The sequence below is a fragment of the Pleurodeles waltl genome, chromosome 1_2, assembly GCF_031143425.1.
Source record: "Pleurodeles waltl isolate 20211129_DDA chromosome 1_2, aPleWal1.hap1.20221129, whole genome shotgun sequence".
NCBI classification, from domain to species: domain Eukaryota; kingdom Metazoa; phylum Chordata; class Amphibia; order Caudata; family Salamandridae; genus Pleurodeles; species Pleurodeles waltl.
This window is the reverse complement of record NC_090437.1, coordinates 338411287-338438231: the sequence shown is the minus strand read 5'-3', so window position 1 is coordinate 338438231 and position 26945 is coordinate 338411287. Positions and strand designations below refer to the sequence as shown.

General features: G+C 44.3%; 1 protein-coding gene across 1 annotated transcript in view; it reads left to right on the top strand.

Annotated features, from left to right (window-relative positions):
* The window catches only part of ADAMTSL1 (ADAMTS like 1), a 731427-nt gene that overhangs the window by 654291 nt on the left and 50191 nt on the right, over positions 1–26945 (top strand). The window contains exons 24-25 of the mRNA XM_069239462.1: positions 14183–14395; positions 21087–21276. Coding sequence (XP_069095563.1) covers positions 14183–14395; positions 21087–21276 — 403 coding nt within the window. The remainder of the gene's footprint in view (positions 1–14182; positions 14396–21086; positions 21277–26945) is intronic.

Here is a 26945-nt window from a genome sequence, read left to right as displayed (position 1 = left end):
TTTTTCTTTGGAGCCCGCTGCTGATTCAGTTGAATTCAGAAGTTGCCAAGTACCAAGGCTGCCTATTCTCGATTTCATCCTTTGCCTCTTTCTTGCACCATCCTACAGTCCCTGTCTCTTTATCTCACTTAAGCAGGTACTTTCTCACCACTTTATTCTCAATATGCCACTGTTTTCCTATTTATCTCTTCCTCCTTCTCTCCCTTTTCTGGCTTTGTTTCATTCTGAGTCAAAGTATGATGATAAAAAAGAAGTTCTGGTGCCTAAAGAAAGTGCTGGTGCTCAACAATAGCAACCACCAGCACAAATTAAGCACTGCACCCTGTACACCCACCTCAGCCACTTCTGAACACGCATTTGCATAGATACATAGGCATGAGAAAGGGAACAGTGAGTGCACTGAAGCTTAGAATATAGGTCACTGCAAGTAGCAGTGTTAGAGTTCTTTGGAGTGTCGGCACTCTCCTTTAAGTCCTGGCATAAATGTATCTGAGCAGCAAATGTAATTAGTAATCAAATACTCCACTGCTTTTACTAATTGGCAGTCATTGCCCCTGCTATGCATTACCACGCATTTCTTTACAATGAAACATGAGTGTGGGCTCCGATTGGTTAATGGGCTGGGCTAGATGTACTTGTAGAGAGTTTGTTTGATTAGTAAAATATAGCTATGAGGGAAGTTGGAATAGTTAAGACGTTCTGTGGTCTGAATCTGGTCAGGTCAACTTTAAACATTCGCACATCTGCCAGTGTAAACCTTTCTAAACCTTTGACTCTGATGGAGTTTTTCTGTGATATCCTGAAGAAATAGGGCAGGGAAACTTTTGATTCTAGAATTGAGTCATATTGGGTCCTCTAGATTCAGACCTCCATCTCTATCCAGACCGGCTGTCTGCAAGCTGATTTCTACTTCTTATTCTGTACAGCCAAGAGGATATTGTGAACAACCACCATGTAGTTTGGATCTTCTCCAGCTTTATCAGCTTTAACCTGCGTGAAGCAGATATTCTCTGACTGCATAGTGTGTTTGGTTGTTCTACTTTCATAGATGATTTTTATGTGACATAAACATGGCAGGTATAGTTTTGATCTTGTGTAGTGGATGCAAAAAATAAACCTTGTGATGGTTTTTAATGTTGGGAATGAGGAATTCTCTGTGGCTTGTTTGGGGTCAGAAGTGCCAGGAGCATTGAAAATGTTATTGAGTTTTCAAATCTAAATATAATTGATAATGGAGGTAGAGAAATAAGTAACAAGGGTGGAGAAAAGAAATATGAAACAAGTCCAAGAGTATTGAGAAGTCACGTACCTTGGAGTCTAAATTTAAGTAAAAATCTAGCTACACGTTTCAGTGTTACTGAATGGTCATTAGAGGGTAGAGCTTGAGCAGACCAGCTTATATTCCTGCAGTTACATAAAACCTCACCCTCTAATTTATATGAAAAGTTTAGAATTTCCTCCCTCAGGTTCACCCAGGTCTGCAGCTATATTTGGAGTAAATTTAAGATTTTTCTGGGAATCAAAGAGAATTCCACAACTACTCCTTAGAAGGTGTAACAGCCTCAATTTCCCACCTATGATGTTGGAATTCTTTAGTGAATTCCATGATCACTACATGTGTTTTCAAACTCGTAAATGTAATAGGTGTACCTTTACCCATGCTTGAATACTGTACTTCATTCTAGTCCAATTGTACTTTAAGACATTTTTAGGTTGAGCATAAGCGTACGACCTCTTGTATACTTTTTTTTTTTTTTTTAATAAAGATTTTTATTTATTTTGAATAGATAAAACAATAACAAAACACAATAAGTAAAAACAAAGGGAAGAAACGAAAAGAAAAGAAGAAGCACATACACAATGCACCAACAATTACAATTACTCGTACCGATACTAATACAAACACCGACATCCTGGCGGCCATAGTGGGCTATATCATGTGTCACATTCGAATTGTTCATCCTTTTGGTCGTGGGACCCATGCGAGTTCCATGAAATGTGAAATGAAAGTTAGAGTCTGCGTTTGAACCCACCACCACAGCACACGGTCTGTGGTCACTATTGTTATGCTGGCTGAATGAATTCAGCACCGTCTTCATCACTTCGTGGGTTGTAGGTTTGACCCTCCTATCTTTGATAACCAGGGATCGTAGTTATTTGACTAGGTTACCTCCCTCTCGATAGGCAGTATCCTCAGGTGTTAGTGGAGATTTCTATTATATCAAGCGTCGAGCGAACTCTCCCAGTTCCCCCACACTCTATTGTACTTGTCTGGGCACCCCCTCACCTCGTACACTAGTTTTTCACATCTTGCACACCAATTCATTCCTCGTCTCCACTTGGCGAGGGTCGGCGCCTTTGCGGCTTTCCATTCTGACATGATGTCTCTTTTTGCAACCATGCAAGCCACTCCCAGGAAGATTCGATTCGCTCTACTCAGGCCCATCTCGCCCATGGCAACCAGCAAAAGTTGTATCGGGGATAACTCTATCGTAGTTTGCAAAACCTCAGAGATCTCCTCCAGAATTGACCCCCAATATGACTCTATATTTGGACAAGCCCAAGTCATGTGAAAGAAGTCGGCACCAGGTTGAGAGCATCGGGGACACTCGTCTGTGGGGCGGAGATTAGCCTGGTGAAGTTGTTTGGGGGTGAGATAGGCTGAGTGTAGGTAAAGGGTTTGTAGCAACTGGAAACGTGTAGATATAGCCAGTGTTCGGGGGGCTGCTAGAGCTTCTCTCCAGTCAACATCTTCTATAACTCCCACCCAACCCTCCCATTCTGGCGTAGCTTCTCAAGGGGGGGGATGTGTTTGCCAGGATTGTACGGTAGATCTGGGAGATCCCTCCCTTGTTTAGGTGTCCCATCATGACCTTCGCCTCGAGTGGACTGTATTCTGGTACGCTGTCCCCTGGTTTTAAATGTACTAATAGAGCATGTCTAAGCTGTAGGTACTTGTGGAATTGTGTATTATTTAGAGAGTATGCTTTCTAAAGTTCCCCAAAGGATCAGATTTGTGAGTCACCCCAAATGTCACCCAGTGTAGATATTCCTATGGCGTCCACTTACGGAATCCCTCTAGTGCGGAGACTTCCCTCAGCCATCTCCCCTGCCAAAGAGGGGTCTGTTGCATTAGCCGGGGCTACCACCCCGTGACCTTCTGTGCCTCTCGCCACCCTGTCAGCACCATTCTGGTAATCTCGGGGATGGTCTGTGAAATCGCTCCCCCGTATAGAGCTGTGAAGACTCCGTTGTACCCAATCGCCTGGAGTTCTAGTCTATAAGCCGGGTCGGTACAGCCTCCCGATATCCAATCGTTAACCACCAATAGACGCATGGCCAAGTAATAAAAATATATATTAGACATTCCGAATCCCCCTTCACAGATGTCTCTTTGACATGTGGCAAGGGATAGTTTGGGTCGAGAACCGTGCCACAGAAATTGGCGTGCAGTTGTCTCAATCTCGTTGAACCATTTCCGAGGGATTGGGTGTGGGAAGTTCTGCAACTGGTATAGGAAGTTGGGGAGTATCATCATCTTGTACAGTGCGACTCTGCCCAGCGTGTTGAGTGGTAAATTCCGCCAGCATTGAAGATCTTTTTTGGACTTTTTAATGAGTGGCGTGATGTTGAGTTCCCATGTTAGCTCTGGGAGCAGGGTTATATGTACCCCTAGATATTTAAAGCTGTTTCGGCAGATTGGTATGTTTTCTTGCCAGCTTATGCATTCTCTGGAGGGGTGTAAGGGTATCAGTATGGATTTACTGGGATTTAGTGTTAGGCCAGAGGCCTGCGAGAAGAGGTCCAGGAGTTCTAGGACACGTGGGCCACTTGCCGCTGGTTTGGAAAGGTAAATAAGGACGTCATCCGCGTACAATGCTATCCGGTCTTCTGGGCTCGCGGGCCACGCCCATCCCGTTACCAATGGGTCTTCTCTCAACATTGTGGCCAGCGGCTCAATCGCAAGGGGCGAAGAGCAACGGCGACAACGGACACCCCTGATGGGTTCCGCGACGGATAGGGAAGGGGTCTGAGATCACTCCGTTTACCAGGACACGGGCGGTTGGGTTAGAGTAAAGTAGCTTTACTAGACCTCGGAACTTGGGTCCAAATCCGTTCTTTCTCAGAACTTGTTCCAGATATGACCAGTCCACCGTGTCAAAGGCCTTCTTGAAATCTACTAGGAGGAGGGCGAGGGGGGACACAGTCAGGGTGCCGCGCTGAGCCAGTGCGACTTGTAGCCTCCTAATACAGTGTCTGGTGCTGCGGGTGGGCATAAAGCCACATTGATCCGGGTGTATCAGTGTGGGGAGCACCGCTTTCAATCTTGTAGCGAGTAGGGTTGATAATATCTTAATTTCGGCATTGAGCAGGGAGATTGGTCTATAGGCCGAGAGGTCACGCGAGGGGGGTTGGGTCTTTGGGATCACCACTATTGTGGCTTGGTCTATTCCAGTGGGGAAGTGGCCGTTTTCTTCTGCTTCAGTAAGCATGCTGAGTAGGTGAGGGCTTAATATGTCTCCGCATCTATTGTAGAGCTCAGCCGGAAATCCGTCTGGTCCGGGCGTCCTATTTGTCGCCAGGCCGGCTATGGCTGTTGCGATTTCGGCCAGGGTTATGGCTTCATCCAGTTTCACCCTGGTCGTCTGCGGAATACTGGGGAGAGTAATGTCGTCCAGGAGGGGAGACTCCATTTCAGCTGTCGGACGATGACGCACCGCGTATAATTGGGTGTAGTAGGAGGCGAAACTCCCTGCAATTTCACTGGGGGTTCTCCCTATCGAGCCCGTCTCGCTCGCGATCTCAGGGATAACTCTGTTGGCTAGTGGGCGCGTGGCCAACCAGTGGAGGAGTTTACCGTTTTTATCCCCCCAGCCATACACACGAGCTGCCGATTTTCTCCAGGCATGCTTTGCGGCTTCAAGCACCAGTTGCTTTATCTCCTCTCTAATCGCCGTTAGACGTCTTAGGGCTGAGGCAGATATGGCAGTGGTCGTGGACCGTTCCAATGCCAGGGCTTTAGCCTCCAGGTCTGTCACTTGTTGGTCCCGGGCTCTCTCACGGGTGCGTATTCGGTCTTTGGCTTAGCCTCTAAGTGTGGCTTTACATGCTGCCCAGACCGTGCCCGGGGACCGTACGGACCCCACGTTGTGATTAAAATATTGGGTGAGGTGGTCTCTTATTTCAAGGGTATAGTCTTTGTTTTGTAAGTACCATGCATTCATGCGCCACGTGGGGCGCTGATTAGGGGACGCGCTTCCCAATCGGATCCGTACTGGGGAGTGGTCCGAGACTCCCCGGGGGAGTATCTCAGCACCGGTAACCCTGGAGATATCTAGCGCAGGCATGAACACCAGGTCAATTCTTGCCTGAGAGTGGTGAGCTGCCGATGTGTGTGTATATTGCCGTGCTCTGGGATGCCATGTCCTCCACACCTCACATAATCCCAATTCTGCCGTCCATCCGATTAAGTTGGATGCTCTCCCGGTTCGGAAGGAGGAGATGGGTCCGGATACATCTAGTTTGGGGTCTAAGACAGCGTTAAAATCTCCTCCCACAAGTGTAAATCCCTGTGGGAGGGCAATGAGAGTTTGGCGGAGGTTTAGTAAGAAGGTATCGAAGCCGGCTGGGGGGGCGTATGCACATATATAGTTAACCGTTGAGCCGTGTAGTGTACCGGTCACCGTTACGAATCTACCCTGTGGGTCCGATTTAGTGGAGGTAACTACTATGGGCAGAGAACGATGGAATAGAATGGCCACCCCCCTAGAACCTCTTGTGAAGCCTGCGTGAAACACCCTGTCAAACCCCCCCCCCGCGCCAGAATGGGGCACTTGGTTCCAAGTAAGTGTGTCTCCTGGAGGAGAACCACTGAGGGGGAGTATCTGCGCAATGTACTAAACACTGCAGATCTTTTTATTTTATCTAAGAGGCCATTAACGTTCCATGACAGAATCTGTGTCAATGAGGGGCTAATTTGTACCATGTCTGTGTGGTGGGAAATTGGGCTTCGACTCAGGACCCCGTCAGTGGATGCATTGCCTGGAGAGGATCTGTACGATATATGCTGGTAATACTACAGTAACTTATCATAAACACTACACTAAGCCCTAACATGAGCTTTAAACACCCCAATCTCCCCCCACCCCATACTTCTACCCTCGAAGCATCTGTCGCCCTAAGGCCCAACCGGGGCAATACAGCCATATAGACTGTCGTTGAGTGGAGTGGTGGACCCCTCCTGTATATCGGATCAATTGCAATACGTTAATGAGAAACCCCCCCCCTTGGTGAAGGCACCAAAGAGTATAACAGAGAATCGACATCAACTTGACCTTGCGTCAGTTGTGTGGGGGCGGCGCCTGGCGCCATCGGCCGGTCCCAGCGTTCCGGAGCCTGGCATAGGTGGAGTCCCCTTCAGCCAAGGTCAGGGGACTGGCTCAGGCGATCGTCATTCTTTGTCTCTTCTGCGACTTGGTCCCCAGGGCAGACCGCCGGATCTCCTCCCGATGGAGGATCTCGAGCAGAGTGGGGACCCCCTTCCGGCCGGGTGCCGGAGCCTCTGAGTCCACCTCGCCTAGATCTGGTGCGTTTTCGGCTCCTGCACGCATCAACTCGTACAACTGTTCTTGTTCCATGGGAATTCTCAGGCGGACCGGTTGGGCCCTGGCGGTTTCTCAGGCCGTCCTCCGTCAGCCAGTCCCACGCCTCTTCGGGTGTTTCAAAGTAGTGTGCCTTGTTGGCGAGCCAGGAAGAGGAGCATATAGGAGAGCTGCATCGCTCTCAACTTCTGTTTCACTTGCTCGTATGATCGGCGTTTAGCTTGGACTTCACGGGTATAATCCGGGAAAATCAGGATCTTCTGATTGTCCCAGTGGAGCGTCTAGCCTCCCCGAGGACGGCATCACGGTCTTTGAAGATGAAGAAACGTGCAATCATGGGCCGTCGGGGGCCCCCCGGCGGAGGCCCCGGAGTCAGGGCCCTGTGTGCTCGCTCTATCGCAAACCATGATGATAGAGAGTTCTCCGGCATCCAGGATTTAATCCAGTTTTCCAGAAATTCAGCAGCTTTACCATCCTCAGCTCCCTCTGGTACGCCAACGAAGCGCAGGTTGTTGCGTCTGGAGCGGTTCTCAGCATCTTCAGCTCTGTGGTGGAGTTCACCAGTTCGTGTTTGCAGTTGGGCCACCTTGGATCTCAGTTCAGTCAGGTCATCTTCCGTCTGTGAGACTCGGGTCTCCACTTCCGTAATTCGGCCCACTGCATTTCTAAGGTCTTGCCTCACGAGCCCCATCTCTTCTCTCACCTCTCCAATTTTTGATTCCACTGTATACTTTTAAGTATACTTCTTCTGTGAGCTTCCAGCTATTGCATTTGTTAGTTTCAGTGTCATTTCAAAATCCTTGCTTGCTATTGGTTAGTCATGCCTCTTTGTCCCTCCTTCTGTGTGGGAGCAGGGACCAACTACTGTATAATTACGCTTTGTCCAGTTTATCTGGTCTTTAGAGGACTTTTTTTTTTTCTTACTTTGTTTCCTGCTCCTGTCCAGAGAAGCTTCCTTTTTCATTTGCAGAACATTCTTGCTCTAAGCTTAACTGTAAACAAGGCTTTAAACCAGGCTATTATCTTGGTCACATTTGGTCTTTGTGTGCTCTCTGCACCCTTTCTTAGCTTGCTGGCTCCAGCCCTTTCTTGGCTTGGATTTTCTTTACCATCTCTACCAGAGCTGAGCAATCCTTGGAGGCACTGCCCACTCTTGCTCCATACTGGGATCCCAATCGCAACTCTACCAGTGCATCTCAGTTCACACACTCCAAGCCCTCAGCTGTGCCAGTGCCAGGAACCCCACAGGCTCTGTCTGCCAGAGCACCTCAGTTCTTCCAGTCAGTACTCTCCTTTCTGCTCTAGTACTGGAACCTCGGGCGCAGCTCCAGTAGTGCACCTCAGTTCACACACTCCAAGCCCCGCAGCCATGCCAGGAACCCCACACATGCCGTCTGCCAGAGCACCTCAGTTCTTCCAGTCAAGACACACTGCTGCTCCAGTAATGGGATCTCAGGCGCATCTCCATCAGTTCACCTCAGTGCACACACTCCAAGCCCCTCAGCCATGCCAGTGCCAGGAACCCAAAACACACGCCATCTGCCAGAGCACCTCAGTTCTTCCAATGAGTACACATCGCTGCTCCAGTACTGGGACGTCGGGTGCACCTCCATCAGTCCACCTCAGTTCACACACGACACGCCCCTCAGCCGTGCCAGTGCCAGGAACCCCCCACATGCTGTCTGTCAGAGTACCTCAGTCCTTCCAGTCAGTACACACTCCTACTTCAGTACTGGGACCTCGGGTGCAGCTCTATCAGTGCACCTCAATTCTACCCTGGCGAGGTCACTTCCTTTCTGTACTGGGACCCCGCTCACATACAGTTCCATTACAGCAGCTGAATTCTAGTATTCAGTCCTCCTGCCAGTACTGGACCCAAATGAGCAAAACACATCTCTGCCAGCGCATCTCAAATCTAACATCCAACACCACTGTTGATGGGAACCACCACGGCTCTGCCTGAATCCATCAATTCTAACATTCAGTGCACATTTCTTCTCAGTACTAAGGCTCACACATATGCTCTTCAGGACTCCTTGCTTCTGTGGTTCAAAGACACTGCCGCACCCATGCTGGGCCCCACTCGCAGCTTCACCAGGGCACCTCCAGTCTAACACTCGGCAACACTGGCACGCCAATACTAGGTTCCACACATAGCTCCATTCACATACCTCACTTCTGACCTTGTGTGCCCATTACCATTCCAGTACTGCAGCCCACATACAACTCTGTCAGTGCACCTCAACCATATCCTGTAGCGCCCCATTATTCCAATACCAGAAATTACACAGTTCTCCGTTTCTCATTCCTCACCCGCTGCCTTTGTTATCCCAGCACTTGGCCGTGATACAGCTCTGTCTATACTCCCAATCCTGATCTGAAGTGCCTTAATATTGCTGTATTGGGGTTCACATACAACTCTGCTAAGGCACCTCCTGCTGTTCTGCAGTGCCCCCTGCAGTTCTACACTCTGACTTCTGTTTGAGAACATGGGGGAGTCAATTACATCTATTCTTAGCTGCTGTCTTTATTTGGGAGGGTCTGTTTCACCTATCTCACTCTGTTCTTTTCTTTACTCTGTTTACTCTCAATGTTTTCTTTCTCCCCCACTTTTCTCTTTCCATCTCTTGAAAATCCACACATTAACAGTTTTGCTCTTTCTTTCAACTGTTTATTTCTACTCCTTTCTCTTTTTTTAGGTTCTCTTCCCCTTGCTACCTCCTATTTAAAGTCACAAAAACTGGTTATTTTTTTCCTTGTTTTGTCCTCTCTTTTTTCTTCATCAGGTGTTCATTCTTGTACTTTTTTTTTCTCTCCCTTTCATTCTTTCTTTGTCTTTTTTTATTTGCTCTTCCCTTTGACTCGGTATGCGTCCTTTCACTTTTTCTTTACATCTGTCTTCCTCCCTTTCTCTGGTGTTTTTTGTATCTTTTTCTGTCAATTCACATTTTACTATACATCCTTCTTTTTCCCATCTGTATGTGGAAGCCACAAGTTACTTATCAGGACCCGAAGTGTCAAAGTGGTTTTCCCATTCTGTATCTATGGGAAATGTGTCAGTACATACATGCCCTGGTTCTTTCTCTGCTTGCTTCTCTCACCATTTCTCTTTTTCTCTAATGTTCTTTTTTATCTTTCTTTTCACACTTCTTCCATTATTTTTTCCTCTTTATCTTTCGTTCACTAGCTTCCTTTCCTTTTTTTCTTTTGTCTCACCCTTGCTGCATTTCTTCTCTTAGTTGTTCTTTCATTTTCTCGTTCTTTCCCTTCTTTCTTTATTTCTTTGTGACCCATTCTCTTTCTTCCTTTTGTCAGTTGTATTCCTTTCACTTCTCTTTTTCTGCCCCATCCGCTTTCCCTCCTGAGGCCTAGTTACCAATGGAGCAACAGGTGCAGTGGCTCCAGTGCCCACAGACCCACTGACTTCACTCAACTCTAATTACTGATGTATTTTCCTATCAAAATTCCAGTCAACCATTTTTCTTTCTTACTCCAGGGCCCATGACACCACTACTATACCACTTGTCCTCTCTATCTTTACTCCCTTTTTCCTTTCACCCTGCAGTCCGTCCCAAATGATATTTTTGTTATGATATTTTGATTATTACACTCTAGTGCTAAAAAATCATTTCTGAAAAAGGTTTTTATGATAATTGTATATGTTTTGAGATAGAAGTAGAAGGTAAATGGAAGTGCTTTAGTTAAATGCTGGGCCAATGGAATTATATGGCAGGAAAATTATAAGGCAGGGTTGACCAATTTATGTGGAAGAAAAGTCCAGTTATGAATTTACAATGCCAATAGCTCTAACTCAAGAAAATGTGAGACCTATTGCATTTTTCATCACTGAAAAACGCATCCCCCTACATACCCACCATATTTGGGAGTGTTCCTTTGACATTCACGCCTTGAATAAAGATTAAATACTGCTCTAAACATAAGTTAATTTCTGGACATATCCAAGGTATAACTGTGCATTCCAAGTGTTCGAGAATATCGACAAACTGCTTCGCGAAACAACCCTTCTTTGAATACCTATATCCCGTCCCAAGAATACATTTTATTACAGGTAGAGCATATGTGAGTAAATCCCTTAATAAGTGTGAATTCATATTTTGTTAATACAAAATCAGAAATTTACACTTGGGGAATAAGCCATTGAGCACTTAAGACTTGTGGCCTAGAGACATAGACCCTCATCTGGCTTTAGTTAAATAAGCACTACATTGGGCTGCACGGAGGACTACTTCATCAAAAGAGGATCAGAATGTGTAGACTCCACAGCAAAACAATGCTGTGTTGCCCATATGTGCAAAATAAGATATAGTCATGCTGGCTCTTTGGACAAAACATAACTGTTCTGGCCTATTGTGCATGCAGAATCGGATGATACGTTTTTTATTTAATATTTCTACAAGTGACAAACATATATTATCTTGCATTTCTGAAATGTCTTCCTTACTTCTGATAAGAAGCGTTTGGGAAGCTGCAAATATTTTCCAGTGGGCCTGTATGGGTGCACAGAATAGGAGGAAATCAAAACAAACATTTGCAATGCATTGGGTCTCGCGTTTGATGGGTTTAGAGCTATTAGTGATGTAAATTCCTAACTGGACTTTTCTTGCCACTTAAATTGAAAATTAAAAGTAAAACAGTTGAAATAAGCAAGTGGATTCAAAGTGCCATGGCCACCATGCGCGTGAAGGAGAAACAGAAAAAGGAAAAAGAAGGTCGCTCGCAGTCAAATTCTTCGGCGAACATGCAAATATCCAAGTAACAGTGTCAATGGCCAAGGCGGTAACAAAACCGCCCCAAGGAAGGACAAACGTAAAGCATTTAACAACAAAAGATTTTTGAAAGGCAAGCCCAAGAACGAGTGATAGTGATGGGCGTGAAAGCCCACAATGATACCAACACGTCGAGAAAGCAGTGCTTGCGCGCTGCTGTGCTTGACCTAATAAGAAGTTTTTCTGTTCTGCATAGCGAAAGTCACACAGGACAATTCCTTGCATGTCCCTTCACCTTATTGCAAATTGTGGTGATCTGCAAAAAGAGAGCTTTCGCAATCCTCCTCCATAAGAAATAGGCTCACAAAGAGTATCACAAGCCTCCTACATGGAGGGCAGATGGATTCAATTGGAAAGGACAGTTAAACAATCTCTGTTGAAGATCCTGAATATTTATCCTCAAAAGTCAAGTAATATCTCATGCTGGGAAGTAACTCAAAACACATTGGCCTTCGGTTCATCACTGGACCTCATACAGAGCGTGTATATAAGTAGGCCAGTGAACGCTTCTCTTAGAATGATGGTTTCTGACTGCAGTCAGAGCACCCTCTGGATGTCACAAATTGGATCCTATGGTTGGAAATTTGAACATAGCTGACCCTTGCAGCTGTTGTTCTCAGCAGTTACTCAGCAGGTTCTGTGTTCCATCCTCATTGCACATAGATTACAGCAGTTCAAATCACTGGCTCAGAAGCATAAGATTTATGGATGTTCCGCAGATCTCGGAATCCCAGCAGGCCTGCAACTGCTATTATCAGCCCCATCAAGATTGCTGAGGTGCTAGCAATCAGTCACGAAATATTCATTGATTCAGCATTTTACTGTTTTTGTTCTTTGTAGTAAAATTATTTTAGAAGCTACAAAAAGTTAAACTATGGAGTTTGTTGTGAAGCACAGGGCACATTACCTCATAGTCTAAGGTGATTATATTTTTATAGAATATTTATAACATCTCCTGATATTGTACATCATATTTTCTTTAGCTACTGTGTGTTGATCAGATCCTTGTTAGATCTGTCTCTATTTTTGTTGTTCCAATTCATAGTAGCCATAAATCCTAACGGACATTATGCATCTGTGGTCAAATCATGGTTATCAGTGAAAGTCCACCAGCATTTCATTGGAAGTGTGTTTTCCATTTTGATCATCTGTTTGGCTGTCTTACTTTCTCGTGTAGATATCCAAGTATAGATAGCTGCTCTTGCCATTATATGACAGCTACGGTTACATTTCTAGTTTTGACGACTTGAAAGTGCAGCAGTGTGTAAGCGGTAGTGACATCATTTGGATTAGTGCCTTCCAGTCCATGCAGCTCCCACTTACCTGGTATGGATGGTTACATCCATGAATGTCTGGCATTGTTTAGTTAAAATCGGAAACACTGCTTCAGCACTACACTTCTTCCATCCCGATGACGACTAGAGGACTATGACCACAGGGTGGAAACATCAACAATTAGTGCTTAGACTGAGCTGCAGATGCCTTTATTGCAGAATCATTTGGAGTCGTTTCTACGTTACCTATAGTATCAGAGATCATTGATCATCCTGGAGCTTTTCTTCATGTATTTTTCTTTGAGGATTTGAGGGATTTCACTTTATGTATGTCACTGGGCTGGCAGCATACTAAAACCGGTGTCTTTTCAATTCAGTTGTATTTTTACGATTTCATTTGTGTTAAATAAAATCCTTATCTTTCTTTGCACAAATATAAGCTTTTGTCTTCCACTAGGTATTAAGAACATTCAATATCATTGATTGTTTTGTCACTGATTGCAGTGATTTACATAGAACTGAAGCCCACAACACCATTAGTTTTTTGCAAAATGTTTGACCCGAATTTGCCTTACAAATGCAAGGTACGCTTTAGTCATTATAATATACTGTCTAAGCCTCTAAGTTCTGTTTTTTAGGAGAAAGAGTGGACATTTGAAATGTTCATTTTGGTGGCAGCCCCATGAGTGTTTGCTCTATGATGACTTGAAACAAGTTTTGGATAGAACACACCACTGGGTTTTTGCCACCTATGAAGTTGTAGGCACACACTAAAGTGCATATAATTTAGTTTCTGCTCTGTGTACTCATGAATGAGCGTGACATTTTAAATGAGGACGACTAACCTTGGCCATTGGCACATTTATGGTGTGTGGCCCTTTAAATCCTGCTTGAGGCTGTATGTGATTGAAAATCAATATCATCCGGTGTCTTTGCCATGTCCTCTAAAAGGGTGTTGGTCGTTAGAGCATCTACATAAACAAAGGTGTATGAGCAAACTTGTTAATGGTGTCTTGACAAAAATGCCTAGGATTTAAGCAGTGCTTTAAGTGGGCCGGTACTCTCCGGTACTGAGTACCGGCACTTTTTTATTTTGAGAGGGTGAGTACCGGCATATCTCAAGAAAAACGTAATACTTTTAATTGGAGAGTACCGGCACTTCTCAGAAACAAGCAGGTACTCTGGTACAGAGTACCTGCACTTCTATTTTTCCATTTAAAGCACTGGATTTAAGTAATGCAATGTAAAGCCAGACCTGGACAGTATATTCATAAGAGGTGTCTCCAGAAGAGCACGGCTGCAGCAGAGTTAATGCACAATGTCGGCAAGCTTGCACTGCCACTTGTGAGGGATAGCATGCTGTGTAGATGCTTCCCTCCTGATCAACTCATTGTATTCCATCACCACATATTGGGTGGGTACGGACACAGCAAGAAGGCAGGAGTTGTTTCAGATATATTGAGGAACAGCCGACATGTCAGAAGCAGGCTTTCAACCTATCATTATCTTTTTTTTTTAGGTTGCCCTGTGACTGGTAATCCAGTGCCTAACATCACGTGGCTTTTTGAAGGTCAGCCACTTACCTCGGCCTCTGATTTACACCCCCAGATTTTGGAAGATGGGCAAATTCTACAACTGCCACACATAACTGAAGAGCATCAAGGAGAATTCACCTGCTTTGCTCAAAACCTGGCAGGCTCCCTCCTACAAAGAACTACTCTGGTGGTGCAGGGTAAGCAAAGAGCGCACCTGCGTAACAAATTGTACCTTGTTATATATGGCACTTCTAATCACCTAACAAGATATTTCATGACTAGCATTACGCCTTAGAAATAATTTACTATCATCATAAAGCAGTGTTGAGTCAACTTGTTTGCTCTTTAAGGAGGACAGTGTCTCTTCTCCCGAATGACATCATTGTTGACAAAAGAACACACGGCCACAACCCACGTTCTGTTTTTTAACACTTCACTTTCTTCCGTTTTTAGACATTGATGGCCATTTTGTGATTTTGTATGCAATCATTTTCAAATATGAACTTTGGATTAACTACTGAGTCTGTGTTTTGCACTTTCTTTCTCTCAAGGTGTGTTTTGGCTAGTTTGCCCTTTCTCCATGTGCTAACAGTTGTGGGTGATCTCTGTACAGTGCATTTATACACAAACACACTCCCCTGACATTAAGGTAAATAAATGTGTTGGTAGTGTAATGAAGCTGAATGCGGGAATAGCCTGCTGGAACTTGGCTGGTCACCGAAGGCAGTTTACTCCACGGATTAGATAGCAGAATAGATAACGATGGTAATTGCACTGAGCACATTTGGTGCAAACCCGAGACTCTGTTATGTCCACTAGAAATTTTCCCCTACAATAGCTTATTTGCAAATTAGTAAAGTTACAGTCTCCAATCCAATCAGATGGACATAAATGAAAATTCGCATGAATATGGCTTACATGAATATGATTCAAATAATTTAATTTTCTGTATTGCGTTATTAAAGACGAAATATGCTAAATGAAGCGAAGTCTGTTTTTCATAAAGGAAACTCCCTCATGTTAAACTAAGGTTGGGGGCAGGGTGGCGGAATTCAGAAGCAGCAGATGTTATCAACTATGGCATTGAAAGAAGAACCAAATAAAGGTTCTGATTAAAATGAGAAGGAATGTACTTTTTGTCGAGAGTAACTCTAAAAGCAAGAAAATAAAAAGCATTCATCTCAAAAGAAGGAAAAGGACATCAGCCTGCTAAGGATGCAAGATATCTAATTAAAAAGCATCTAATGGTTAAAACGTAAATTCCACCTAAGTGATACTTCCTTCAGGGTCCCACTGAGTAATAACCAATCAAAATCCTGTGTACTTTCTGTAGTAGGTGTCAGCCCCCTTCTCACGAATAATACAATGGCAACTGCCTTCATCAGTGCAACCTTCACAATACCTCACAAAAGATTATTCACCGCCTTAGTTTCCCATCCAGTGCAAGTGCTGAAAATCACTGTCCAGCCAAGTAATTGCTACTCTACAACCTTCAAACCAAACTGTAAGCCTACAAAGAATAGCATTTCTAGATCATAACAGATGACTCCAGTATCTATAACAGTGTTATGGACAACGAGTAGAAATCCAACATTCTTCTTACGATATAGCTGGACACGTAGGCCTACTTACAATAATGTTAAGATGTACACATGCTAAGAGTGTAATTCATCCAGTTTAGTAAGCCTAAATATAAAAACGCATAGAATAATGTATGAAATAATGAATAAGTCAAATGTAAATTATGTGTGAATCATGTGCAGAGAGTACATACAGGTTACAGGTTAACATATTATTAGGCTAAAATAAGTTATGATACTGCATCACCACTTTGCATACTTACAGATAGATAGTATGTGTCAGCCAAACATATCTGATGTAACCACAATGGAAGTCATGGTGATACTTAGCAGTGACTGGGTCAATCATTGCTACATATACAACACAGACTACATTACCGAAGTAGCAAGAGGGACTGAGACGCACCAACAGACCAAGGACTAGAAAGGACACAGAACACTACTGTGTGGTTAGCAGATATACCAGGTGACGGCACCACAAAAGGAGATATTTTGCAGACACACCCTTTTTTGTCCTACTTGGACTTCTATTCTAATAGTTTTATCAAGATGATATTTTGGGGAGTGTTAGACCTGGCATCCTTAGGGTGGTCTTGCCCCAGACTTTTTGCCTTTTTACTGCCTGTTTTGTTGCTGTATATTTTTGTTGGCCTTAGGACTCTGAGCACTTTACCACTGCTAACCACTGCAAAAATGCATGTGCTTCTCCCCTAAACATGGTAGTATTTGGTGTATCCACAATTGGCGTATTTAATTTACCTGTAAGTCCCTTGTAAAATTGTATACTACACACACAGGGCCTGTAAATTAAATGCTACTAGTGAGCCTGCGGCACTGATTGTGCCACCCACCTTAGTAGCTCTGTAAACATGTCTCAGGCCTGGTACTGCAGAGCCTATGTGTGCAGTCTCACTGCCACCTGACTTGGCATCTAAAACCTCTTGCTAAGCCCAGAACTCCCATTTTCTTACATATAATTCACTCCTAGGTAGCTCATAGGGCAGGGTACCATGTTAGCAAAAGGCAGGATATGTACCCTTAAGTTTTTAATGTCCTTGTAATGAAAAACACATAATGTCATTTTTCATTACTGTGAGGCCTGCCCTTCTCGTAGGCCAGCATTGGGAATTCATATAATATTTTAAGCTGTAATTCCTGATATGAGAGGAGTAGCTTCATCATGTTTAGTACCATTGGAATGGTAATAATAAATTGTCTATACTGGTAAAGTTGGATTTATTATTACTATATTAGAAATGTCACTTTTAGAAAGTGGACATTTCTCTGCCCTGTGTGCCTACAGCCTAGCTCCAATACACATCTAACTGGTGCTAGGTGACAGTTATACTTGCGCATTTCCCAGCGGCGGTTGCCACAAATGTCAAGTGGTGGGGGGTAAGTGGTTTTTAAACCAAATAATTTAAAATAATTAAAAAATATATTTTTAAAACAAATAATTTAAAATATTTTTTTTTTTAAAGCAACTTACCATTCAGCCATTCCTGCTGTTCCCGCTGCCTCAGCCTCAGCCTCCTGCCTCCTCGCTCCTCTGCTCCTGTAGGTGTCTCAGCATTCACTGGGACACAAGCACAGGCTCCTCAGCAATCCTGGCAATGCTCTCATGCAAAACCTAGCATGAAAGCAGCGTCAGGGTTTGGTCTGAACGGCTTGGACTGTTGCTCAGACGGTGCACTAGGGTCTGCACAGTTTCTCCATCCTGACTGTTCAACACAGCCGGGTTGGAGAAACCTAAGTGTGCATATGTGTTTGGCCATCCGGCAGCCCGGTTGGCAAAACCGAAGTGCACATGTGTGTTTGCCTGGTCTCAGACGGCCGGCCAAACACTCATGCGCACTTAGTGCACTTCACTCCCCCCTCCCGTAGCCCAGCCCCACCCTGCCCCTTTCTGTACTGCTGGCTGAGCCAGCTGATGAAAAATAAAGCACTAGAAAACTATCCTTTTATTTTTGATCTGCTGGCTCTTAGCCGGGGGGGTGACGCTCCTCTGCCATTGCAGAGGAGCCTCGCTTGGCATTCTCTTCAGACACCTACAACTCAGGATTCTCAGCTACATCTGCATTCATGTGCATACTGATGGGTCTTTCTGGGGAGGAGGTTTGGAAGGGCTTACACTTACACCTCAAATGGTAGTGACCAGAGCCCACACAATGGGGCTGATTACCCCCCACTGGTCTGGAGCAGAGGCTGACCTGAAAGGGGGACCTGTGAACTTCACAGAAATTCTTTGTAGTCCTCCCCCACATCAAAGGCTCTTTCTAGCACAAGTACTGGGCCTCTTGACCCACTAAGTCAGTACACTACTGGACTAAAAAGAAATTCTGCTGGAGTAAAGGCTGCAGCAGCAGAAGGATTGCCACTTTGCTGTGCTTGACGATTCCCAGGAACTACTGCCCTGCCTCGTTGTGCTGACCTACTGGCTGCTGACCTGTGCCCTGCAATCAGAAACCTAACATTCTCTCCAGAGTGACTCAAAGAACTTGGTAGCTTGCCCCTGCTCATCACTTGCTTGTTGGGACAGCAATGACCTTGTACATGGCTTGGTGGCAGCCTCGCCCTGTCCCATTCACTCCATCAGCATTCCACCTCGTGAGAAGGTGCTGGGTGAGAATGGGCGTTGCTAACTGTAGTCATGGGTAATTCTTCGCTGGGCTTCTTCAGGCTCTTTCAATGCCCTATAATCGACGAGTGCAGCACCATTGTTCGGAACGAAACACTGAGTGTGTCCCTAGCTGCGGCCCTCCTCTTTCAATGCTGCATCACAAAATATCCCTTCTGCGTGCAACACCCCCAACCAGGGCACCTGATTTTGGTGAACGAGACTCTTCCTTCCCGATCCAGCCAAGGGGTTGGAGACAGACACCATGTTCCAGGGCCATAGCACACCACCAACAGTGCCAGCTAACACAGTGTGCCCATGAGCCATCCAGTCACCTGCACCAAAAGGTACATCGAACATTCCCCCTCCGACTTGCATTCCCTGTGGACCTGTGTTGGTGAACCTGAGCTGTCCTGGGGGTTATGTGGTGTCCCTTTCCCTGCTGCTGCCCCGTGCTGGTGTGCCGGACTGGAGCAGTCCAAGAGAATGCATTGCGCCCCATGCAGTAACCAGGGAATATCCTGAAATATTTTCTCTTCCAAGGGGGTAAGGCATCGCAGCCAGCCGTAATGTACTACTGTGGTCGTGTGACTCAGATGGTCGCAAGGATTTTGCTATGCCCCTCGCAACTGGGAGTAATTCTAGGCTTCTTGTGCCCAAGAATAGGACCAGAGTAGTCCCAATAGTGTTTTACGGTGCTCCCCTCTGTTGAAAGACCCAGACTGCCCATCAAATCCCTGACATTAATGCAAAGGCTCTAAAACGAGCCACACACATTTATAGACACTGCTTAACTTATTTCTCTCGGTGTAACTATCCTTTAAAATACTGCATGGACTCAGCACAGAGTCGTATTTCGTGGCCTGGCCTAATGTTATTTTGACCAGATCTATTTTAATGCCTGATTCCTAACTATTTATTGGATCTTTATCAGTTTGGTCTTATATTTTCCACAGAAAGTGTCACTATGTTTTTTAACCTTGTGTGGAGTCTTTTTGTGGTGTTTTACTGTGTTGCACAAATACTTTACACATTGCCTCTGATGAAAAGCCTGCCTGCCCTGCGGCAAGCTACCAGAGGGGGAGCACAGTTTATCTTTAGCATGTAACTTTCCTGCACTGACAAGAGTGGTTGGTTCTGCCAGGCTTAGGTGTATACCCTAGCCAACCAGAAACCACATTTGTAACATGGAGCTACTGAATAAAGCCTGCTCTCTGTTCTAAAATGTATGTTATTTAACAGGAGTGGAGTTCTAGTCCGCATTTCTCAGGAGAATCCTTGCAATTTATTAAGCAGCCTTGGAAATGTTGGCAAACATTTCCTCAGTACTGGAGGAATTTGTCTATTCAGCAATGGCTCAATTGCCAAACACACCCCGTTCACATCAAGAACTTTCACAGGTTCTGTGTCAGAATAAATCACTTTGGATTCAAACACCTGAAGCCTCTTTTATTACAAGAAGATAACTGAACAGACAAATGGTGCACACAGAACACATCTAATATTTTTTAAAGTGTTATGGTCAATTTGAGGACCGACAGTTTTATATATTAACTGTCTTCCAGATTGTTTTTTGCCATTTTGTTTATTGCAAAAAAAAAAGGTAGCGACCTGAAAACAAATGTAGGAATTCAGCAATTTAGTTTTCTCAGTCTAGAGCAGTGATACTTAAAGTACTGCCCGGGGGCCGCATGCGGCCCTTCTGGCCTTTACATGTGGCCCCTGGTCACCAGCAGCAGTAAGCTGCTGTTTACTCGACTCAGCACAAACATGAAAAATACATGAAATAAACGGTTAGACATCTATTTAATGGTTATTTTAAGATAAAGAAAGGAAGTAAATAGGGTGTCCTCAACCACTTAACTTTAGCACCACCTTGATTTTTTAAGACATCTTACAATTGGCTTCTAAAAATATGATAGTCTAATCAAAATTCAAAAAGTGTATTTCATTAATATGAAGAATCGTTTAGCTTAGTACTTCATACCAGTGCATTGAGAAGAATTTTAAAGTGTATTGAGGAGTATTTTTTTAAGTGATAGTTTTCAAACATCAATTTAGAAATATTCTTGCTTCTCCCCACCCAGACAACAAAGCAAATAGTAAATTAAGAGGCAAGTTAGTTATGTGCTCCCTTTGGCTGGGGCTGGGTTGCTATTACTCATGAACAACATTATTGTTTAGTAAATTAAACACAGGAGAAGGTTTTGTACAGCTTACACCCTGAAGTTATGTATTTGTAGGTCCTATTATATGTGATAATGAAGAAAAAGGATGGAAAGTGAAATAAATGAATTGCCTAGGATCACACAGTTTGGTCAAGTACTGAAGCCGGGATTGGGCCCAGATTTTCTGGTTTCACATTGTGCAATTCAGCCACTAGATGTGCATGCTTCACTCCCCAACACCCTTTTTTCCCCCTTGCCCCGACCGCCACCCTGCTGGAATCAGTGCGGCCGTTGGTCATACCACAGATTAAACGTTTTGGCCCCTGAGAAATGTCTGTGAGTACCCATGGTCTAGAGTAACACACTTCTCCATCGAACCGTCAGGCCCCCAAAACTGACTTGAGAGTATAAGTGACCTGTTAAGATAAGATATGCTCTGTGAAACTGCTATGGCTTTGGTTAGGCTTGCATATCCATGAAATATAACTTGCTGTTAATAGTTCTCTTTTTTTCCACTTTTCAGCTACAGTGGACTACCAGTGGGCAGTGGGTGGTTTGATGGCCTGTTCTGCTTCCTGTGGCAATAAGGGTCTCCAACAACCCCAGCTGAGATGCATGCTCGGCCGGAAGGAAGCCAACATATCTAACTGCACAGAGAAGACGAAGCCAGACATCCAGCCCCTTGCTTGTAATAGAAGAGACTGTCCAGCAAGGTTTGTACCACGCACATTGATATGATTAGCTCCTCTGGACACCAGGCCAAGAAAAATCACTTGTAGCTTGATGCGTTATCTCATATTAATTATCGCAATTAAAGTCACTTGGGCATGCTCAGGAGCTTGAACTTATAATAAGTGCTGAAGGATTGCCTGAGCTGTGAACTGATCTAGAACACTAGATCCTTTGTTAATGTGAATGTAAACATGGTTGTGAAGTTTCTACTATCCAGGTCCAAAATAAACGAACTAAAAATAGCTTCTGCTGGCTAAGTGGGGCTCATAGGAATTCGCAACATTTCATCTCCTTGTCCTTTATTTTGGCTCTCACATACCAGATAGACTGAGTCTTTGGTGCGGCGACTTAGGTACACCACCATTGGCTCTAAAATGAAACATTCAATTAAAAAAGGCCAAGGGGGAGGAGACAGCGTGTTCTTTTTGAAGGCATGGACTTTTGGTCAAAGTTGTGTCATTCAGGATAGAATAAGTGAGTTGGATGGTGAGCATGGCAACAGCAGGCCGTTTAGGTGCTGACATTTGCGGAAAATATCTACTTTTTAGAACCACAGAAACTTAAACAAACGTTCCCGTGGATGTCACGTTTGGTGGAGGGAGAGTTCTCCCGGTGTTATTTTAAAGGAAGTTCCCCTTTGAATACTATGGAAGAAGACGATCAACGAAATCTGTACAATGAAAGGCTGTCTGAAACGTTCTTCAACACTTCCGGCTAGCCTCGGCATGATTGCTGCATCAAAAATTTTGCTTTTTTTTCTTAAATACATCTTCCTTTTGTGGTATGCCCCTGCTTCTCTTTTTCCACATACGGTTCCATTTTGTCGGCAAACTAGTTATGAGAAACAGCTGAGACGAGGAAAGATAGGAGAGAACTTCAGTGCCACCCTAGTCATTAGCACCGGTGGCGGGTTAAGCTGATGGGCACATTTCCACCGGAATGCTTTATGCCACTTCATCTGGTCCTGAGGCGCGAGCGAGTCATTCGGTCCCTCCCTTTCAGCTGCCTCTCTCATGCTCCCCCAACACTACTCTTAAAAAGTTCGTGAAATGTGTAAAGAAAATAAATAGACTCAAATCCTGCCAGCCTTGATGTCAGTGTAGCTCGGGGATTTAAGAGGAGAGGCGTAAACCACAAATCCAAACCTGCCGCGCTGTTTGATGAAATCTCGTCAGGAGGCGCGCCAGCGTTTCCCCGTTTTGAAGGGCGGTGGGAGTCAGCATGTATTAAGTAAACAGTGATGAATGCTTTTCGGCTTCAGGTTTTATCTGTCCTCTGGGTTCTCAAGACTCTGTTTCTAATGGATAATATTTTTTTAGTGAGCTCTGGTTGAGCTACATTTTGGAAACATGCTCAGGTTCCCCCTAGGCCCTATAGTGTTGAGCTACATTTTGGAAACATGCTCAGGTTCCCCCAAAGCCCCCGTAGTGTAAAGCACGACGAATCCTTGATGAGCCACACCTCCTGCAGGCACACTTAAAATCCGTCCTTCACAAATACCCATTCCTCCTCTCACCTTACCTACTGCAAGAGAAGAGGTGTTACTGGGTCTGGAAGGTATCTCAGTTTTGCACCATGCACCCACCAACCCATCTGAAATTGACACAAAACAGCTTTCCACTGCATGCTTTCCAATAGGTGAAATCGTACATGGGCTATTCCACACAGGCGACTCCCATCTCACCCAACCCTCCACACAAGGTTTTTCTAGTCATTTGATGCCGCCTCATGTCTGGAAAATTTCTCTGCAGGGGGTGAGTGGGGGATTCTATATATGAGGCTAAATGTGTTTTTATGCATATGTGTGTCTGTGTGAATATGTGTGTTTGTATGTGTCAGTATTTTGTATGTGTCAGTGTTGTGGGTGGATACAGTCTTGCATATGTGTGTTGTGTGAGCGCTTACATGCATTGCATTTTGCGGTACCAGAAACAGTTCACAGACTGAACATTGTTGTCAGAGGAAAAAAGTAGGACTGTCAAAAAGAGAAGAATATTGATTATCATAGCGAAGGCAGTGGTATCAGCAGAGGAAAGGTCAAATAACAATAAGCATTGGCAAAGCCAACAGGTCTTGCCCATGCAAGAGGTATTGGCTTTGCCAATGTCTTTTGTCTCGTTGTACAGAAGCATGGCTGCTGTGCAGCATGGCTAAATGTAAGGGAAAAAAGCACTGTGACACAGCCAGTGCTGGCCGTATCATAGCGCTTTTTTTGTTTTTTATGGTGGGTGGGGCGTGACAATAGAGGGCATGGGAGGCAGGCAGACGTAACAGAGACACACGGACAGCAGCCTGAGCAGTCAAAAAGAGGAGGAAAAATCGCTGTGAGGTGGCCAGTGCTTGCTGCAACATAGTGCTATTTGTTCCTTTAGCTGGTCGGGAACAACATCGAAAACAGAAGGATGTGGTGTGGAAGGAAATAAGCAACACGGACAACAGAGGGTGGATGGTTGGGTGGGAGGGAAACGGCTCAAAGAACATGAGGGTGGGGGTCGAGATGAAATAAGCAACACAAACAATGGGAAGGTGGGGGTTGAGAGAGAATAAGCAACAAGGACAACAGGGAGTTGTGATGGTAGGGAAAAAGCAACCCGAACAGTGGTGAGGTAGGAGAAGGAAGGGAAGAAGCAAGGCAAAACTCAGAAGAAAAAAAAGCAAAATAGTAACTAAATCACAATGGCAGCAACAGAGGAACCCTAATCAAGATAAAGTGCCACTCGAAAGAAGAGGAAGTGATCCAGCACATGCTGGCCAATTGCAAGGCAGCAATCAAGAGTGACAATGACACCAGCGAATAGTAAGCAATAGACATGCTCCAAACCCCTTGTAGCACTCAATATCTCTTGCAACAAGAGCCCATGCGCTAGCGCATGTGCTGTTGCAACCTAAAAATGGATGTGCCTATTGTAAGATGCTGTCCAATGCTTGCTTGGCCCTCCGATAAAGCATTTCTACAGAGTCCATCACCTCTCTCTCTATCAGTGAGTGAGGACTCATGCACACCAGCAGCAAAGACCTGCCTACAGACACTCATTTCTGACCAGTACACACTTCCTCCTCCTAGAAGCTAGCTTTACACAACTCATTAGCCTCTCTCACTGGTCTTACCTGCGTGTATAAGAGCACAAGCCTAGCAGAGATATGTATTTCTTAGCAGTCAAAAATTCTCCATTCATTATACAAATTTTCAATTCATTTTTCACCACCTTGACACATTTATGCTATAGTACCACCAGCATCTCTTAGCTCATACTTGATTCTTTTAAGATAGCTATTTTAAGATACCCAAGAAAATGGTCATGCTTAGTACCCAAGTGCCATCATCAGGTGCGTATCCTGAGACAAACCTGTCTTATTCGAAGGGTTTGGAAAATATGGCACTTTTAACTGCTGCTTACATTTTGCGGCTAAAAACACACGATAATGCATTTCGTTTGCCCCATTATGTAGTTACCGTTAGATTTAAGTATGATTTAAAACTATGAGCGCCTGCTCGCTATCTATCAGGTTAAGTAAGGCATCATCTTTTAAAATTAAAGATTTTGTTTAATAGTAAATTACTTCCACCCACGTGTGCGGACGGCTTCATCCGGTCTGGAGTGTGGAAAAAGATGCCATGCCCAGTTCCCTCAGTATGTATAGTTTAACTCACATCCAGAAAAGGGATTCTGTGTCATTCAGTTACAGAATACATTTGGGTCAGATTGACTTATTATTTGCTAATTCAGACGATTTGAGGACCCTTATTCATTGTATTAAATTGATAACAGTCAAACCTTTCTTTAAAGGGCGGTGAAGTTAAACAGAATCTCGATCCCAAGCACACGTCGGACATTCTACTGAGAAGATTTAACTCCTTTTTATGGTTTTAGGTTGGAAAAGCCTTTCTGACTCAAAATGGCTTTAACAACCCATACCGAATTAGGAAGAGATGTGAAAGGGGAGTCACCTTCTAATTGCAATTTGGTATGGCAGATATCAATAGTTTGCAACCGTAATTGAAGTTGCAAACCTCAGTTATCAACATCTCGAAGGAGGTGGTAACTGATGTGCAAAAGGCAAGGTGATAACGGTGAGAGAAGACAATATTCCAGGGGACCAGTTCCTGCTGCCCCAAATGTTTCCCAAATGGATTTTTTTAAAGCAGCAATGGTTCTTTTAAAGAACACGGGCTGATTTAAAAATAAAACAAACAGTTCCCTTTTAGCAATACAAACATAGGAATAGTGGTGTGACAAGCCTTGCAGGCCACCATCCTTGTAGCCAACTACAAGGGGTTTGGAAATAGTGACCGGCCTAATTAATATCCCTCATTCTGTACTCCAATGGATGTTCCTGGACCTGGACAGCATGAGTAAGTAAAGAGGGTCAAAGAAGGGCAACTGAAATGATGTATGAATAAGAGGGATTGCTTTTTTTGTTTAACCTTTGGATTGGTATTAATGGTCTTCAGATGTCTATAGAAGTACCCTCTTGAGCTAAATGTATTCTGCTTTCAGTTATACACGCCCTGGCTTGAGAGTGTATTTTCTGAAATATTGCAACTCTGTGCTTGTTAGATGGTGCATTACTTTATACTGGTTCTATACCTATAAACCTCCACTTCAATCGTAAGGTAAAACATTAGTGACAACAAAATCAAGATACAGTAACACAGACATTTAATGAATGTCTTTTCGTATCATTGATTTGTTGTTTATGGTGCTTTGGATGGCGTCAGCATGCTATGTTGCACCAACCTCGTCCTGTGGATTAAAAGCAATTTGTGTACTAGGTTAATATATTGTGCATATATGATTGGTTAAAGTCATTATATGTGTTGATAATACGTTGCTCTTATATAATTCATCCCCAGAATGACTCCAGGGTATCAATTTAGATACAGGGTAGTTGGGAGGGTAATAATTAGTAGGAGTTTGTCTGTCACCAAATTTAGTTTGGATGTCAGTTGTGACCTCTGCTTGGGTTTCCTCGGTTGATGTGTCACACATCCTACAGCTTGCTGAACTTCTGTTGCAGTCAGGATGTGAAGTTAGTTTTCCAGTATGCTTTTCTCGTTGACTTTCTTTGACTGAACCTTTCTGTAGGATGGTATTGTATGGGGTTAGGGTCAGTCAAGGGTGAGTTTGGGGTTGTTAGATATCTCATGTAGATGGTTTGTCCAAATGAAAATGCCATGTTCCATTAGCTGAACGTAAGTGATGGGTCCCCCTCAGTGAACTCTATTAGTGTAACCACCATTCTTATTCTAAGGTTTGCCTCGCCGTTTTGTTTTACCGAGTTTCTGAAAAGCTGGTCTTTAATTTTTGCTTTTGGGAGTTTGATTGACAGCTTTGCACCATGAGAGACCGACTATGCACTTTGGTGTCTCAACTGTTGGTGGAGGCTCACCTTAGAGATTGCAGCCCCGAGTTACCTGGGTGCCACAGTGTGGGGGTTTCCTTTGCCAATAACACAGGTCTTTATGTCAGTAGACTTTGGGCATGGCATAGAGGACTTCGAATGTGCTTCTTGACTTCACTTGTAGCCGATGATATGTTTTGTGTCATCAGGCATCTTCAGATTAATCTTTAGTCTGCCTGTGCCTTTTTTGCACTTGTTGTAACTGGATTATTACTTTTATGGTGATGACAGGCATAGAATCCAAGCA